At 47.4% G+C, this 12,911-nt stretch overlaps 1 protein-coding gene across 2 annotated transcripts in view; it reads left to right on the top strand.

Moving 5' to 3' along the window:
- The window catches only part of TMEM201 (transmembrane protein 201), a 34,796-nt gene that overhangs the window by 2,678 nt on the left and 19,207 nt on the right, over positions 1-12,911 (top strand). For both annotated transcript variants that reach the window (XM_066637864.1, XM_066637863.1), the window contains exons 2-3: positions 8,970-9,090; positions 10,351-10,545. In XM_066637864.1, coding sequence (XP_066493961.1) covers positions 8,970-9,090; positions 10,351-10,545 — 316 coding nt within the window. The remainder of the gene's footprint in view (positions 1-8,969; positions 9,091-10,350; positions 10,546-12,911) is intronic.

The following is a 12,911-nucleotide window of genomic DNA, read 5'->3' as shown; positions in this document are numbered from 1 at the left end:
CTTCTATCAGATAGCTCATCTTGGAATGAATTCTTCACATTCCACCATTTGGGGGCCTTTTCTTGCCCAGCTGAATTTTTCTCTCTCCCCCTAGGGTCATGCCCGGATATTGGGTAGTCAGCACTACCAGGAGGAATGTTTTCAAATGCCCACCGCTTGTATAATGCCACGGTTTGTGTGTTTTGTAAGGGGGAATACAGATCATGCACTACAACAGCACTCCCCAAAGTTTTTGTGTATATTTTTCTATCTAAATGAAAAGTGTGTGTGGGGGGGGGGTGACTTGTTCTGAACTCTTGGCAAGTATAAGGCTGTGTTAAAATAAGACTTGCTTTATGCCCCTGTGTTGCTCCATGGGCATACCTTCTGGTTGGAAAGAGGCAATGTCAGAGTAATGACTTACGCACAAGTGCAGTGGGCAGTTTCTTCCGGGGGTTCTGCTCACCTCCCTGGATCGTTTGGTTGTTCCCTGATGCAACCATGACCACTACTGAGACCCAACGGTTGATTGGGAAGGAGTCAAGTACAAGAGAAAGCTGCCTCTTCTTGAGGAAAAAAGGCAAAGGTGAAGCAGCGACTCATGCAGAGATACAGCATAGAGCCTCCATCTGAGCGTGAATAATTCTGCCATGTTCCCACACTGGGAATAAATAGTGAATCATCTGGTTATATTGATTGCAGAGGCACAGTGAATTCCTCCCCCACACCCTGGGTGAATGTTGTTGGGAATGATTCAAGCCCATAGGTGCCTCTGAGCCTTCATGCCTGTCCTGTTTGTTCCTAGCTTCTTCTACCTGGGTGTAAGCTACCATCGAACTTGGTGATTCTAGTGCTGAGTTTCACCCCTGGCTAGTAAGATCATAAATGAGCCTTGCTGGATCAGGTCCAAGCATTCTGCTTGCTACAGTGGCCTACCAGATGTCTCTGGGAAGCCTCACCAGCAGGGCAGGAAGATAGGAAGGCTTGTTCTGGAATGCAAGCTGGGAAGAACACTTTGTCAGTTTCAATGGGGGGGGGGGGTTCCACAGCTATGCAGGCTCTGCTTGGAGCAGTGGGGAGGTGGTAACTGACCTTTGCCTTTAAAGAAATTACATTTCTAGCATCACTTACACATTTTTAGCATCACTTATATTGTCATTATTGGATGCTCGCTTTGTATTTTTATTTAAAATAGAAAAGTGACTTCAAGAAGTAAAAGCTTCAGGCCCAAATCCTAACCTACTTTCCAGCACTGGCATAGCTGTGCCAATGGGCATGCACTGCAGCCTGCAGTTGGTGGCAGTAAGAGAGGGCTCCTCTAGGTAAGGGAGTGTTTGTTTTCTTACCTGGGAGCTGCCTTGCTCTTACCTCGCTGCTGGAAAGTTGGTTAGGATTGCACCCTAAGACTGTCTCAAGGGCAGCTGCAAATAGTCCTACAGTTTTAATATAGGAAGTGAGCGGCCCCAAATGCAGTGATAGTTGCCTTATCGTTGTTTAAAGAATGATATAAACATATGTAGGAAGGGAAATGCTCTCTCCCCTATTCGTATTGCCTGCTGTCGGTCATGATGGCACCTCCATGACCATTGGCAGTATATCTCTATGCCAAGCGCTGGGGACAAACTGCAGAGGTCTGTTGGTCTTGCACCACGTTTGGATGGAGGGGTTCTCCATTCTTGGAGGCAGGCAGCCAGGGTGCACCAACCTTAAGCTGATTGTCTGAGGAGATTGTTCCATCCCATCAACCAGTCTGATAGCCTGGTCTACTGTCTCGCCTCCTCCTTTTCCTTATAATTGTGTCTGCAAGTTTTGGGAATTGAGGCTGCTTTGGGTGCGGGGAATAAATAGTCCCCTCCGAAAGCCTTTCTGCGACAACAGCTGCAATAGGGTCAAGTAACTATGGAGGAGATTATAGTTTTTGAGCCTAAGGAAAGAAAGAGCTAGAGAAATCCCCCTCTCTCAATTTGTCTGAAGGGGGATATTTTGACAATTAATTCTTCCTGCATGTCCACGTGCCTCCTGCAATTAAGGGTGAATTGGAATTGGATTGCCCATAGGAAGCTGTTGCCAGCTGAGATGGACATTGATCCATCTAGTGGAGTGTTTTCAGCACTGACTGCTAGCAGTTCTTGAAGGTATCAGGAGTTTTTTTCCCCTCCTATTTGGAGGCACTGGGAATCAAACCAGAGATTTTCTGCTTGCTGAGCAAGGACCTATAGTGTAACACTGAGTTGTATCCCCTCTATCTCACCTGGACACCCTGCTTTGACAACTAGAGTGGACCAGGGAAATCTGATTTACACCTACACTGAGGCCTACATTCTTGCAAATGGCAGATATAATGGCAAGCCAGTGCCTGGGTTTCCATGCTAAGCAATACAGAAGACAGAATGATCTTCCATACTAAATAAATAAAATGCCTGCACTTGGCAAACTAGCATGACAGGGAGATGGATTCTAGCCAACCTCCTCCCTGCATTGCTAGCTTTCTGTGTGCAAGGAGTTTGCCTGCATGCTCTGTACTAATAAAACCTTTTGAATGTTGAGGTGGAACTTGGGCTGCTTTGCAAGGCTGGGTCAAGCAAACTGGTTTGTAATTGAGTGTTCACAGATCACTGCAATGCAATTTTTAGTCAACGTCATCTGATTATTCTATTGAATATTTTGACTAAAGATGCCCAATTATACAGTCAGCAGATTATTTTTAAAGGCTGGTGAATTAAAAAAAAATGCTAATGCCAGTTGCCAATGGTGAGCATTTCTTCCGGTGTGTGAGAAGGGGGAATGCCTCTCAGTCAACAATGCTTACTGCAGCACCTGCGTAAATTGCTCCAATTCAGGAAGCATTTTGGATTATTCAAGGAATTCTTTCAACGGGATGGCAACCCCAGTTTGTATCCAGAAATGACATCCTGCAGGAAGGAAGTTGAAGTGCTCTCCCACTGGATTCTGTATATTCCCACCTATACCATCTTAGATAGTATCCCTCTATTCCAGTGGTTCTCACACATTTGGCATCAGGACCCACTTTTTAGAATGAGAATCTGTCAGAACCCACTGGAATTGAAGCCATGACCGGAAGTGACATCATCAAGCAGGAAAAATTTTTTACCAATCCTAGGCTGTAATCTTACCTACACTTACCCAGGAGTCAATCCCATTTACTATCATTGTAAAAAGAATATACATAGTAGCTTGTTTAAAGTACAGGTCTGTAACATTTTCCCAATGCAGTCGCATACCATGGTAGCATCAAGTCTAATATATTAAAAGTGAAATATTGAAATGAATGGGGGCCCACCTGAAATTGGCTCGCAAACCACCTGGGGGTCCCGACCCACAGTTTGAGAAACACTGCTCTGTTCATTCACTCACAGAAAGTAGCTATGTGAGGGCCAGGAGAGCCAGAGTTGGGCAGCGAGCCCAGCTGGGCGCAGTGCTTGGCCTGAGTTGCTGCAGATGGATGTCCTTTTGCCCGGTTGGCGTCAGGTGCGCTCTTGCGCCACTGTGCATGCCAACAGCTGTAGTTCAACAGAGCCCTTGTGGTTGAGTTATGTGGAAATGGGGACGAGAAAAGTGTGTGTTTGGGGATGGGGGAAGAACTGTGTGCCTCAAGTCGCTGTGTTCGAGGGGAGGATCCAGTCTGAGCCTGCTTTGTCTGTCTCCATACCTGTCATGACGTTAATGGCCATGTGAGCTGTGCAGTTGCAGCTGGCTTCTGTACTGATAATTTTTGCAGCAGTTCATTCAGCACACAGGCACCCTTTCTTAACAGTCGCTGAGCACGTGCCTGACCTGCTGGTCCTTAACAGCTGCCTGGCAGGTAGAAGTTCAACAGGTGACACTTTCCCTGCCATTGAAGCAATTTTAACTTAATGCCTCTCTCCCTCTTTGTATCTCTCTTCCTTCTCTTTTTCATTTGTGCCTCTCTACTTAGATTGTAACTTTCCAGACAGGGTCTTGTTCTTTGTGAATTTCATTCCCATTTCCAGTGCTTTGTTTTTTCTGTCACTTATGAAATATTGTATTGTATTGGCAACCTTCAGTCTCGAAAGACTATGGTATCGCGCTCTGAAAGGTGGTTCTGGCACAGCGTCTAGTGTGGCTGAAAAGGCCAATCCGGGAGTGACAATCCCTTCCACACCGGGAGCAAGTGCAGTCTGTCCCTGGTCTGTCTCCCTGGCTATGGGCCTTCCTTCTTTGCCTCTTAGCCTCAGACTGTTGGCAAAGTGTCTCTTCAAACTGGGAAAGGCCATGCTGCACAGCCTGCCTCCAAGCGGGCCACTCAGAGGCCAGGGTTTCCCACTTGTTGAGGTCCATCCCTAAGGCCTTCAGATCCCTCTTGCAGATGTCCTTGTTTCGCAGCTGTGGTCTACCTGTAGGGCGCTTTCCTTGCACGAGTTCTCCATAGAGGAGATCCTTTGGGATCCGGCCATCATCCATTCTCACGACATGACCAAGCCAACGCAGGCGTCTTATGAAATAATAATTATTATTAATCATCTCTCCCTGGTGGGTGATGTATATCAGCTTGTTCTCTGCGCGAGGACCTCCTTGGCCCCATATCTTTTGTGAAACAGTCATAAGGCTGGTCATTTGCTCATAGTTCCCCTCCTCCTGCCCCCCTGCAGCTGATGTGTCAAGTGTTCATTCCAACACATGGTGGAGAATCCTTCTCAGTGGAGACTCTCATCTCAACTTGCTTGGTGATCCCCCCCCCCCACTCTAATACACAAAGCCCTGTCATAACTCACAACAGCCGGTACAAAGCAACTGTCTGCACATGTTTGCTTTTTTGGTGCTTCTACTCCCATAAAAGGTGGGTGTCAGCTGTTCCATCTAGCGCAGCAATTATCAACTGGTGTGCCACAGCACATTGGGGTGCTGTGAAATATCCACGGGTATGCTGATGGAGTTTGGAGCACAGCATTGAAAATTGCTGAAAAATTCGTCTTTCTGTAGCTCTATTTCTAGGGTAATTCTGTAGTAACAAATTGTCTGTCCCCCTTCCTCCACTGGTGGAAGAAAGAGGACAGACAGTTGCCCTAAAAACAGCCACAGAACCCGGACAAGTCTCCCAGAAGTCACATCATAAGAGATGAAGACAATTGAGAAGATCATAGAGGTCAGTGCGTCATGAGAAGAAAAACAATGAAAATTGCTGCTTTAGCTACTCTTCCCTTACTCTCCCTTATGCCTTGATCTGCCTCCCATATCACTTGTGTGGCGCCTCTCCTTTTGCTTCAAACACTTCCTCAAAACTCACATTTTCCATGAAACCTTTAGTGCATGTGCCCTCTAGTTCCCTAGTCTGCACACAAGCTATGTGTGCATAAAATAATACTCAGTTCCCTTCCTCACCCCACCCCCCTGCCATCACCTTCTTTGCCCCTCTTTTAGATTGTGAGCTCTTTGGGGCAGGAGTCTGTTATCTTACTCTTTCCAAAAGGTACCGTGTCCCGAGGGTGGCATTATACAACTAAGGGCGCAATCCTAACCAACTTTACAGCACTGGCATAGCTGTGCCAGTGGGGCATGTGCTTCATTCTGCAGTTGGGGGGGGCAGTCATGGAGGCCTCCTCAAGCTATGGCAATGTTTGTTCCCTTACCTCGGAGCTGCATTGCCCTTATGTTGGTGCTGGAAAGTGGGTTAGGATTGCACCCTATTACTACTTTTTATTCATTTATTTTGATAAAATGCCTTCCATTTTATGGACGGAGAAGACAGAGGCATCTTGTGGCTGCCTACCAACTGCATATTTTTAATTTTGTTTTTATTTCTTAAGGGTTTTTACCCTTTTTTCTCACAACAGAACTGAGGCGCTCAACAAATAACAATACAGTAATTAAAATGGTTGTCATCTTGCAGGACGAGCAACCTTCTGTCTCTTCTGGGTCAACCTGCAAAGAGAGACCTGAGACCTGGGTCAGCCTGCAAAGAGAATTGCTTGGCAATTGCATGTTACTTCCTACCTTGCAACCGAGTGTCTGCGTTCATTTTTCAGCTTCTAAGGCTAGAAGCACTGAGTATTATTCTTTTTTTTTTTTTCTCTTCCAGCATGCTCAGGTCATGTTCTTTTTTCACCTTCTAGCATGCTCATCATGCTAGCAATTTGAAACATGAGTTCAGAGCTAGGAAAGATGGACAGCTCCATGCGTTGATTTCTAATGGGAGCAAGCGTGGCAGCTTCCGTGCAATTGATTTCAATGCACTTTATCTTTTTTTTTTTTTAAATGAGCCACATGGAAACATGCTTGAGTCATGCTGGAAACGTCATTTCCTCCCATCTCCGATCTCAAAATCAAACGCAGCCTGTGACTTTGTAACCACTTCCTGCAGGCGTTCAGGGGGTTGCCAGGCAGCCACGGGATGCAGTGACAGCGTCTTGTGGTTGCCTAGCAACGACAGGCTGCTCTCTTGTGGCCACTTCTTGCAAGCATCCAGGAGCATGTTGTGTGGTTGCTAGCGGGGGGGGGGGGGATTTATTTATTTATTTATTTATTACATTTTTATGCTGCCCTTCCCCCAAAGAGCTCAGGGTGGTGTACACGGCTGCTCTCGTCCTTTACTCCTCACAACAACCCTGTGAGGTAAGTGAGGCTGAGAGAAAATGACTGGCCCAAGGTCACCCAGGAAGCTTTGTGGCTGAGGGGGGATTTGAAACTGGACCTTCCTCAGGTCTGAGTCCACCTCCCAAACCACTTCACCACCCTGGGGCCACCATGACATGCCATGACGTCTTGTGCCAGGGAGGCACATGGCGTCCTGGTAACCCCTGACCCAGAAGCGACATCACTTCTGGACACAGCCCCTTCAGTCCGAAAACAGCCCCTGTGTTGCCTGGACACAGTGCTGGACACAACCCCTGGAGGTGTTCTGAGGGCTGGAGAGGCCGTGTGTGGCCTCTCCGACCCTTAGACGGCCTTCTAATGCCTCAGCCTTCTAATTCCTAATTCCCCCCAAACCGGACGTCTCTTTCTAAGGCCTTCCAAAGAGCTCAGAAGGCCTTCCGAGAGCTGGAGAGGCTCCGCATGAGGCTGCGCATGGCTTCTCTGGCCCTTGGAACATGGGGGAGGGTGTGGTCACGGTCAGGTGAGGCACTCACCTGCTTCCAATGACATTCCAACGCATCCGGTTGCTAGGCAACCACAAACTGCCTCCATCCTTTTCTCCAGCCACTGCTCGGTAGTGGTACTTCTGGGCCTTTCTGCTGGATATTTATGTTTTTGGTCCCCCTAAGTGGGGCAGTTAGTGGTGATCCCTTGTCAGTCCGCCACCCAGCGGATCGACCAGCCCACCCTAAGGCAAACGCCATGTTCTGCTTTCCATGTGTTGTTCGTTTCCTCCATTTCTGTGCATCCTTTCTTCTAAAGCATCTATGGAGGTATGTCGTTTAAAGCAGTGTTTCTCAAACTGTGGGTCGGGACCCACTAGGTGGGTTGCGAGCCAGTTTCAGGTGGGTCCCCATTCATGCCAATGTTTTATTTTTAATATATTAAACTTGATGCTACCATGGTATGTGACTGTATTTGGAGAAATGTTACAGACCTGTACTTTTAACAAGTTGCTATGTACAATCTTTTAGCAATTATAATGAATGGTACTTACTCCTGGGTAACTGTGGCTAGGATTGCAGCCTAGGGTTGTTAAAAATTTTCTTGCTTGATGATGTCACTTCCAGTCATGATATCACTTCTGGTGGGTCCCAACAGATTCTCATTCTAAAAGGTGGGTCCTGGTGCTAGATGTGTGTGAACCACTGGTTTAAAGCAATAGCTTGTGGCCCTAAGAGGAAGGGAAAAACCAGCGGGGAGGGAAGAGGAAAAGAAGTGGTGCGGCATTCATTACAGTGACATTCTTGGCCAGGCAGAACAGCTGCTACGTGACACTGTTCTGAGAGCAGGGGAGACAAAATGGCAGCCAAGCTTACGGTGGGAGCTTTGCTGTCTCGTTTTTGCCTCTGAAGCAGGGACCATACCTTGGTGGTGAAGAACTTGCTTTATGTGTGTAGGGTCCCAGTTATATCTGGTTGCCTGGAGTTCTGCTACTAGTCAGAGTACTGTAGTTTACGTGTGATGGTCTTGGTCACTTATGGCCGTGTTGCCCCATCCATCCAGTCAGTGGCATAGCTGGAGGGGGGCAGAGCACTCAGCTTGGCAGGGAGGTGGGCGAGCGGCCTCTCCCTTTGGAGCCGTATGGCTCCATTTTGCCCCCCGGCCAGGAATGGCTCCGAAGAGAGGTGCCACTCGCCTTCATCCCTGCCAGGCTGCGTGCTCTGCTCCTATCCAGCTGCACCACCACCTCCAGTTTTTATTGTGTCCCCAGGATCGCAGAGAGTTTTTGTTAGCACATTTTAATGTTCTGCCATCTGCTATTCTCTTGGGGAAATTGCAAAAGATTCCTTATGCGGATCGGGTATTATTGAGACCATCGCCCGTCTTTCTGTACTGCCCCCTGTATGCTGAGTTATGCTTAAAACATCTGGACTCTATGTTGAGAACCAAGTGGGGATCGTCCGATTCTGCTAAGATCACCTACATGCTAAGCCAGCGATTTAAAATCTTTTTCATCTCAAGGCACACCGACAAGGTGCTAAAATTGTCAAGGTACACCATCAGTTTTTTACGACTGACCAGGCAAACCACCTTGCCAGTGGGGTGACTTACCTCCCGCAATGGCCCTACGAATAAATGACCCACTCCCACATTTCCATGGCAAACCTGTGGACCATTCACCGCACAGTAATGTGCCACAAAATTGCTGTGCTAAGCGATTTATCAATGGAAAATGTCAGTCAGGTGGTAGTCTCCTTGCAGCAGGCAATGGAGTTCTGTATAAGGAAGTTCTGCTTTTTATCTTGTATATGTTATATATGCCAACAAAGGTTTTGACTGACTGTTTTGCTTGGAAATTACACTATTTTCTAACTATTTGGGGCCCTTTCTGATGTGTGAATCTGGTGCTGAATCTCCTTTCCTCCTGTTCACAGGAAGAAACCCACCCATATGACCGTGAACTGTTGGTTCTGCAATCAGGACACCGTGGTGCCATACGGGAACCGAAATTGTTGGGACTGTCCTAATTGTGAGCAGTACAATGGCTTCCAAGAGGTATGCTTTGGGGCGCTTTACCATAATAATCATTTGTTCCAGAATGGAAGTCTGAAGCCTAGTTGGCCACCTGTCTATGTATGAAGGAAGGTGAAAAGGCATGTGTGTGTGTGTGTGTAATATAATTCTTTGCAAATTTTAGACTTGAAGATGATGAGTGTGGTGTTTGTAAGCTGTTTTTCTAAGAAACCTTTCCAACACTGCAATCCTCTGTATGGGTACTCAGAAGTAAGCCCCACTGAGTTCAGTGGAACTTATTCCCAGGTAAAGATTTATCCCTTTGTATAAGCTTGCAGCCCAAGTGGTTTATGGAAGGATCCAAAGCAAGCAATAAAATTACATACAATTTTTAAAAACATTATTGGGGGCAGCACAGAAACCTAACCAATCAGAAAGCCAGACCTAGCACCTTAAAATGCAGCAGATGTACAATTATTTGTAAGTTTCAGAAGTGGAGAGAGTGAGAGACTGGGTTTTCCTTAGCCCCCTTTAAATATATGTTGAATATATCTTGAAATATCTGCTGTGGCAAATTTTATTGCTTTTAATAATCTCCAGTTTGTCTTTCTTCCACGTAACTCAAGGTGGCCCAGGTGGAGTTTCCAAGCAGATGCCCAGTTCCAGGCAGACCCAGAAACACATACCATTTGGATTGGGTCCTTGGATCAAAATGTAATCGTTGCATTGGAGACTGTACCTGGGCCTCAGGTTCTCAGAGTTCCTAAACTGGGAATCAGCCCACCATCAAGGGAGAGCCTTGCTCTCTATTTCCTGTTTTTCTAAGGCTTAAAATTGGGGGGTGAGACAGACTTGTGACAGGGCCTTTTCTGTCCTTACCTCCAGGCCTTGAAACCTGCATCCTTGCGCACACCCATTTGGCCCCTTGAAGGGTGGCCTTCTTGCTGCCTAGTAAAGCCCTTTTGCTTGTCACCCGGCTCTTATAGTTTGTATCTTCCCTGCTCTTAATATCGGTTCCTGTTATTCATTTGGATTGACTGGGATTTGTGTGTGTGTGTTTAATATTATTGTGCTGTACTTTTAAAGGATTATAAGCCACTTTGAGGAGCTTCTTCAGAAGGAGATAGGCAGGATATAAATGCCTGGACATGTAAATAGATCCACATGTCCATGATCTGTCTAGTTTCACTTGTCTTCTTGTGGGGGGGGGGGGGAGTGCGTACAAGGGAAGCTATAGAGGGACCCCTCAGAGGCAAGCATAGCCAGTGATTTGCCTTGTGCTTCTTCCCGCTCTCTTGGCAGAACGGAGACTACAACAAGCCGATCCCGGCTCAGTACATGGAGCACTTGAACCACGTGGTCTCTGGGGCTGGGGCCTCCTACGATCCCACCAAGCCACAGCAGTGGGTGAGCAGCCAGTTGCTTCTGTGCAAGAAATGCAACAACCATCAGACCCTGAAGATCAAGCAGTTGGCATCCTTCTCGCCCAGGGAGGAGGTATGAGCTTATGGGGGCGGAGCCAAAGCAACAAGAACAGTGAAAGAGGCTGGGGGAAAGAGGGGGTCATGGTTTGAGGCTGGCTTCCTTTTTGAGGCAGATGGAATCTGCCCCCTGGCCAAAGCTGCACGTTGAGCTGCCCTTGAGCACCTGGATAGCCCCTGAATGTGTGTGTTATGCAGACATACACGTGGCAAAGGCCTCTTTAACCCTTTCTCTCCTGCTGCCTAAGCAGCTAGAGAGGCTCTAGCAGAGCTTGGCATCCTTAAGGTGCTCCTTGCTTACATACACAAGCTATGCCAGTGGGAAATGAGAGCAAATAGCCTGGGTGCACACAGTCACAGCTGCGCCAAAGCTTTGCGCTGTGGAAGAGAGGGTGAGAGAGCCCTTACCTGCGTCTCTGCTCTGAGACAGTCAATGAGCAGCTGGTAATCCCTGCGCTCCCATTCACAGTCCCGCCTTCGGGTTTATGTTTAAGCCATTTCTGCCCAACTGGGACCAAATGTGTACAACCTCTGGGCTGGTCAGGTATGGGTTAGTTAGTTGGCTGTTATCCCAAGTCATTTGCTCAGTGGCAGAGACGTGTCTCCAATCAAATGGATCTGTGCAGTGCTGCCTGAGAGCCTGCACAGATGCTGCCAGTCCTTGAAGATACTGAGCTAGATGGCCCGATTGGTCTTAGAAAATGGCTACCTGCAGGGAAGAGCTCTGTGGCTGCTAAGCTGGGCTGTGAATCTTCTGTTGGAGTTTCACCTCTGCTATCAGCTCGCTAGGTGGCCTTCAGCATCAGTCTTCCACATCTGCAGTATAGGTAAAATAATATATATTCACCTTAGCAGGGTTGTTGTAAGCATTTATCTAGGCCAGGGTGTCCAAACTTTTTGGCAGGAGGGCCACATCATCTCCCTGACACTGTGTTGGGGGCCGGGGGGGGGAAAGAATTAATTTACATTTAAAATTTGAATAAATTTACATAAATATATTAAAGATGAACTTGTATAAATGACTGAAGGTCTTGCAATAGCTCAAGGCCTATAAAAGGCCTTGCACAAAGCAAGGCCGGCCTTTCCTTTGCTGCCGCTGCTGCATCACAGATGTGAAACAGCAAGCAGTGGAGGGAGCTCTCATCCCACAGCTCATGCGAGACGTCGAATAGTCGCCCTCATGCTGAGAGCAGTTGTGTTGGGCCAGTGAGGGCTCCAACAAATCTCCGGAGGGCCAGAGGCTCATTGGAGACTAGGGGCTCCCTGAGGGCCGCATTGACAGTCCTCGAGGGCTGCAAGTGGCCCCAGGGCCGGGGTTTGGGTACCCCTAATCTAGGCAATACACAGAAAAGGGCTGTGAAGGTGTGAAATGTTCTTGGTACAGCACTTGCTTACCGTGCAGAAGAATTAATGGCAGCAGTACCAGCTAGGGCTAGGAAAAGTCCCTACAAAAAATACTGAAAACCTACAACCAAGCAGTGTAGGTGACACTGGATGTAATGAACCAAAGCTCTGCTTATGGGATGAAACGGTCCGTTCTTTCTTAAGTTCTCCAACAACTTCTCCTGTCTGCATCTAGGCAAATGTGCTACAGGACCATCTTGATCACCATGTTTCTGAGTCAACCTTTTTTTATGCCCTGCAGGGAACTTTCTCTTCCTACCTTTGTCTGTATTTTGTTTTTCTTTTGTCTTTCTTCCTCCTCCTCTGCTTCAGCCACAAACATCCACAGACTCTGTGTGAAATGCCTGTCCCAGTTATTTTGAATGCCATGGCAACAGTGCAGATGAGGGCACTCTCGATTTCTCCACCCCCTTCCCCAGCCCCGTAACACTAGAAGCCTTTTGTCTGAGGGGCCTTATGGGGGAAAGAAGTTCACCCGACTGAGTGTGTCCAGATATCTGTCCGGAACCTTTTTCTATCGTGTTTCCGGGGGAAGAGTGACTGAAAAGGAAAGAGAACCTCAGGGTGCTGTTTGGTAACTGGGTGTCTGTTACTTAACGCATTATTGCCACCTGTACCCTGCCCCAGTCTAAATATGGGGCAGTGGAGTGTATGCAGTTGGCATGCTATGTGCACCTAATGAAGTGGTATATGGTGGCACTATTGAAGGGGATGTTCCCCTTCTTGCAGCGTGATTGAGTTAGATGCTTGGTTAAAGATAACACTAAGGACTAGAAACTTGTCCCCCACCCCACCCACAAAGGTTTTGCTTAGACATGTTTTGGGGCTTTTCAGATGGTCTCTTGGAGTTCATCTATTTTAATTTTTTCAACTCTCTGGTTCAGACACCCACTTTAGTGATTTGGTAACTGGTTCAGATGCCTTGAGCCGGTTTAGGTGCAATACATGTAGAATCACATCATATCATGTGTGGTACAC

The sequence above is a fragment of the Tiliqua scincoides genome, chromosome 9 (genome assembly GCF_035046505.1).
Source record: "Tiliqua scincoides isolate rTilSci1 chromosome 9, rTilSci1.hap2, whole genome shotgun sequence".
Classification (NCBI taxonomy): Eukaryota; Metazoa; Chordata; class Lepidosauria; order Squamata; family Scincidae; genus Tiliqua; species Tiliqua scincoides.
Note: the sequence above shows the minus strand (reverse complement) of the source record. Positions and strands in the feature narration are given on the sequence as shown.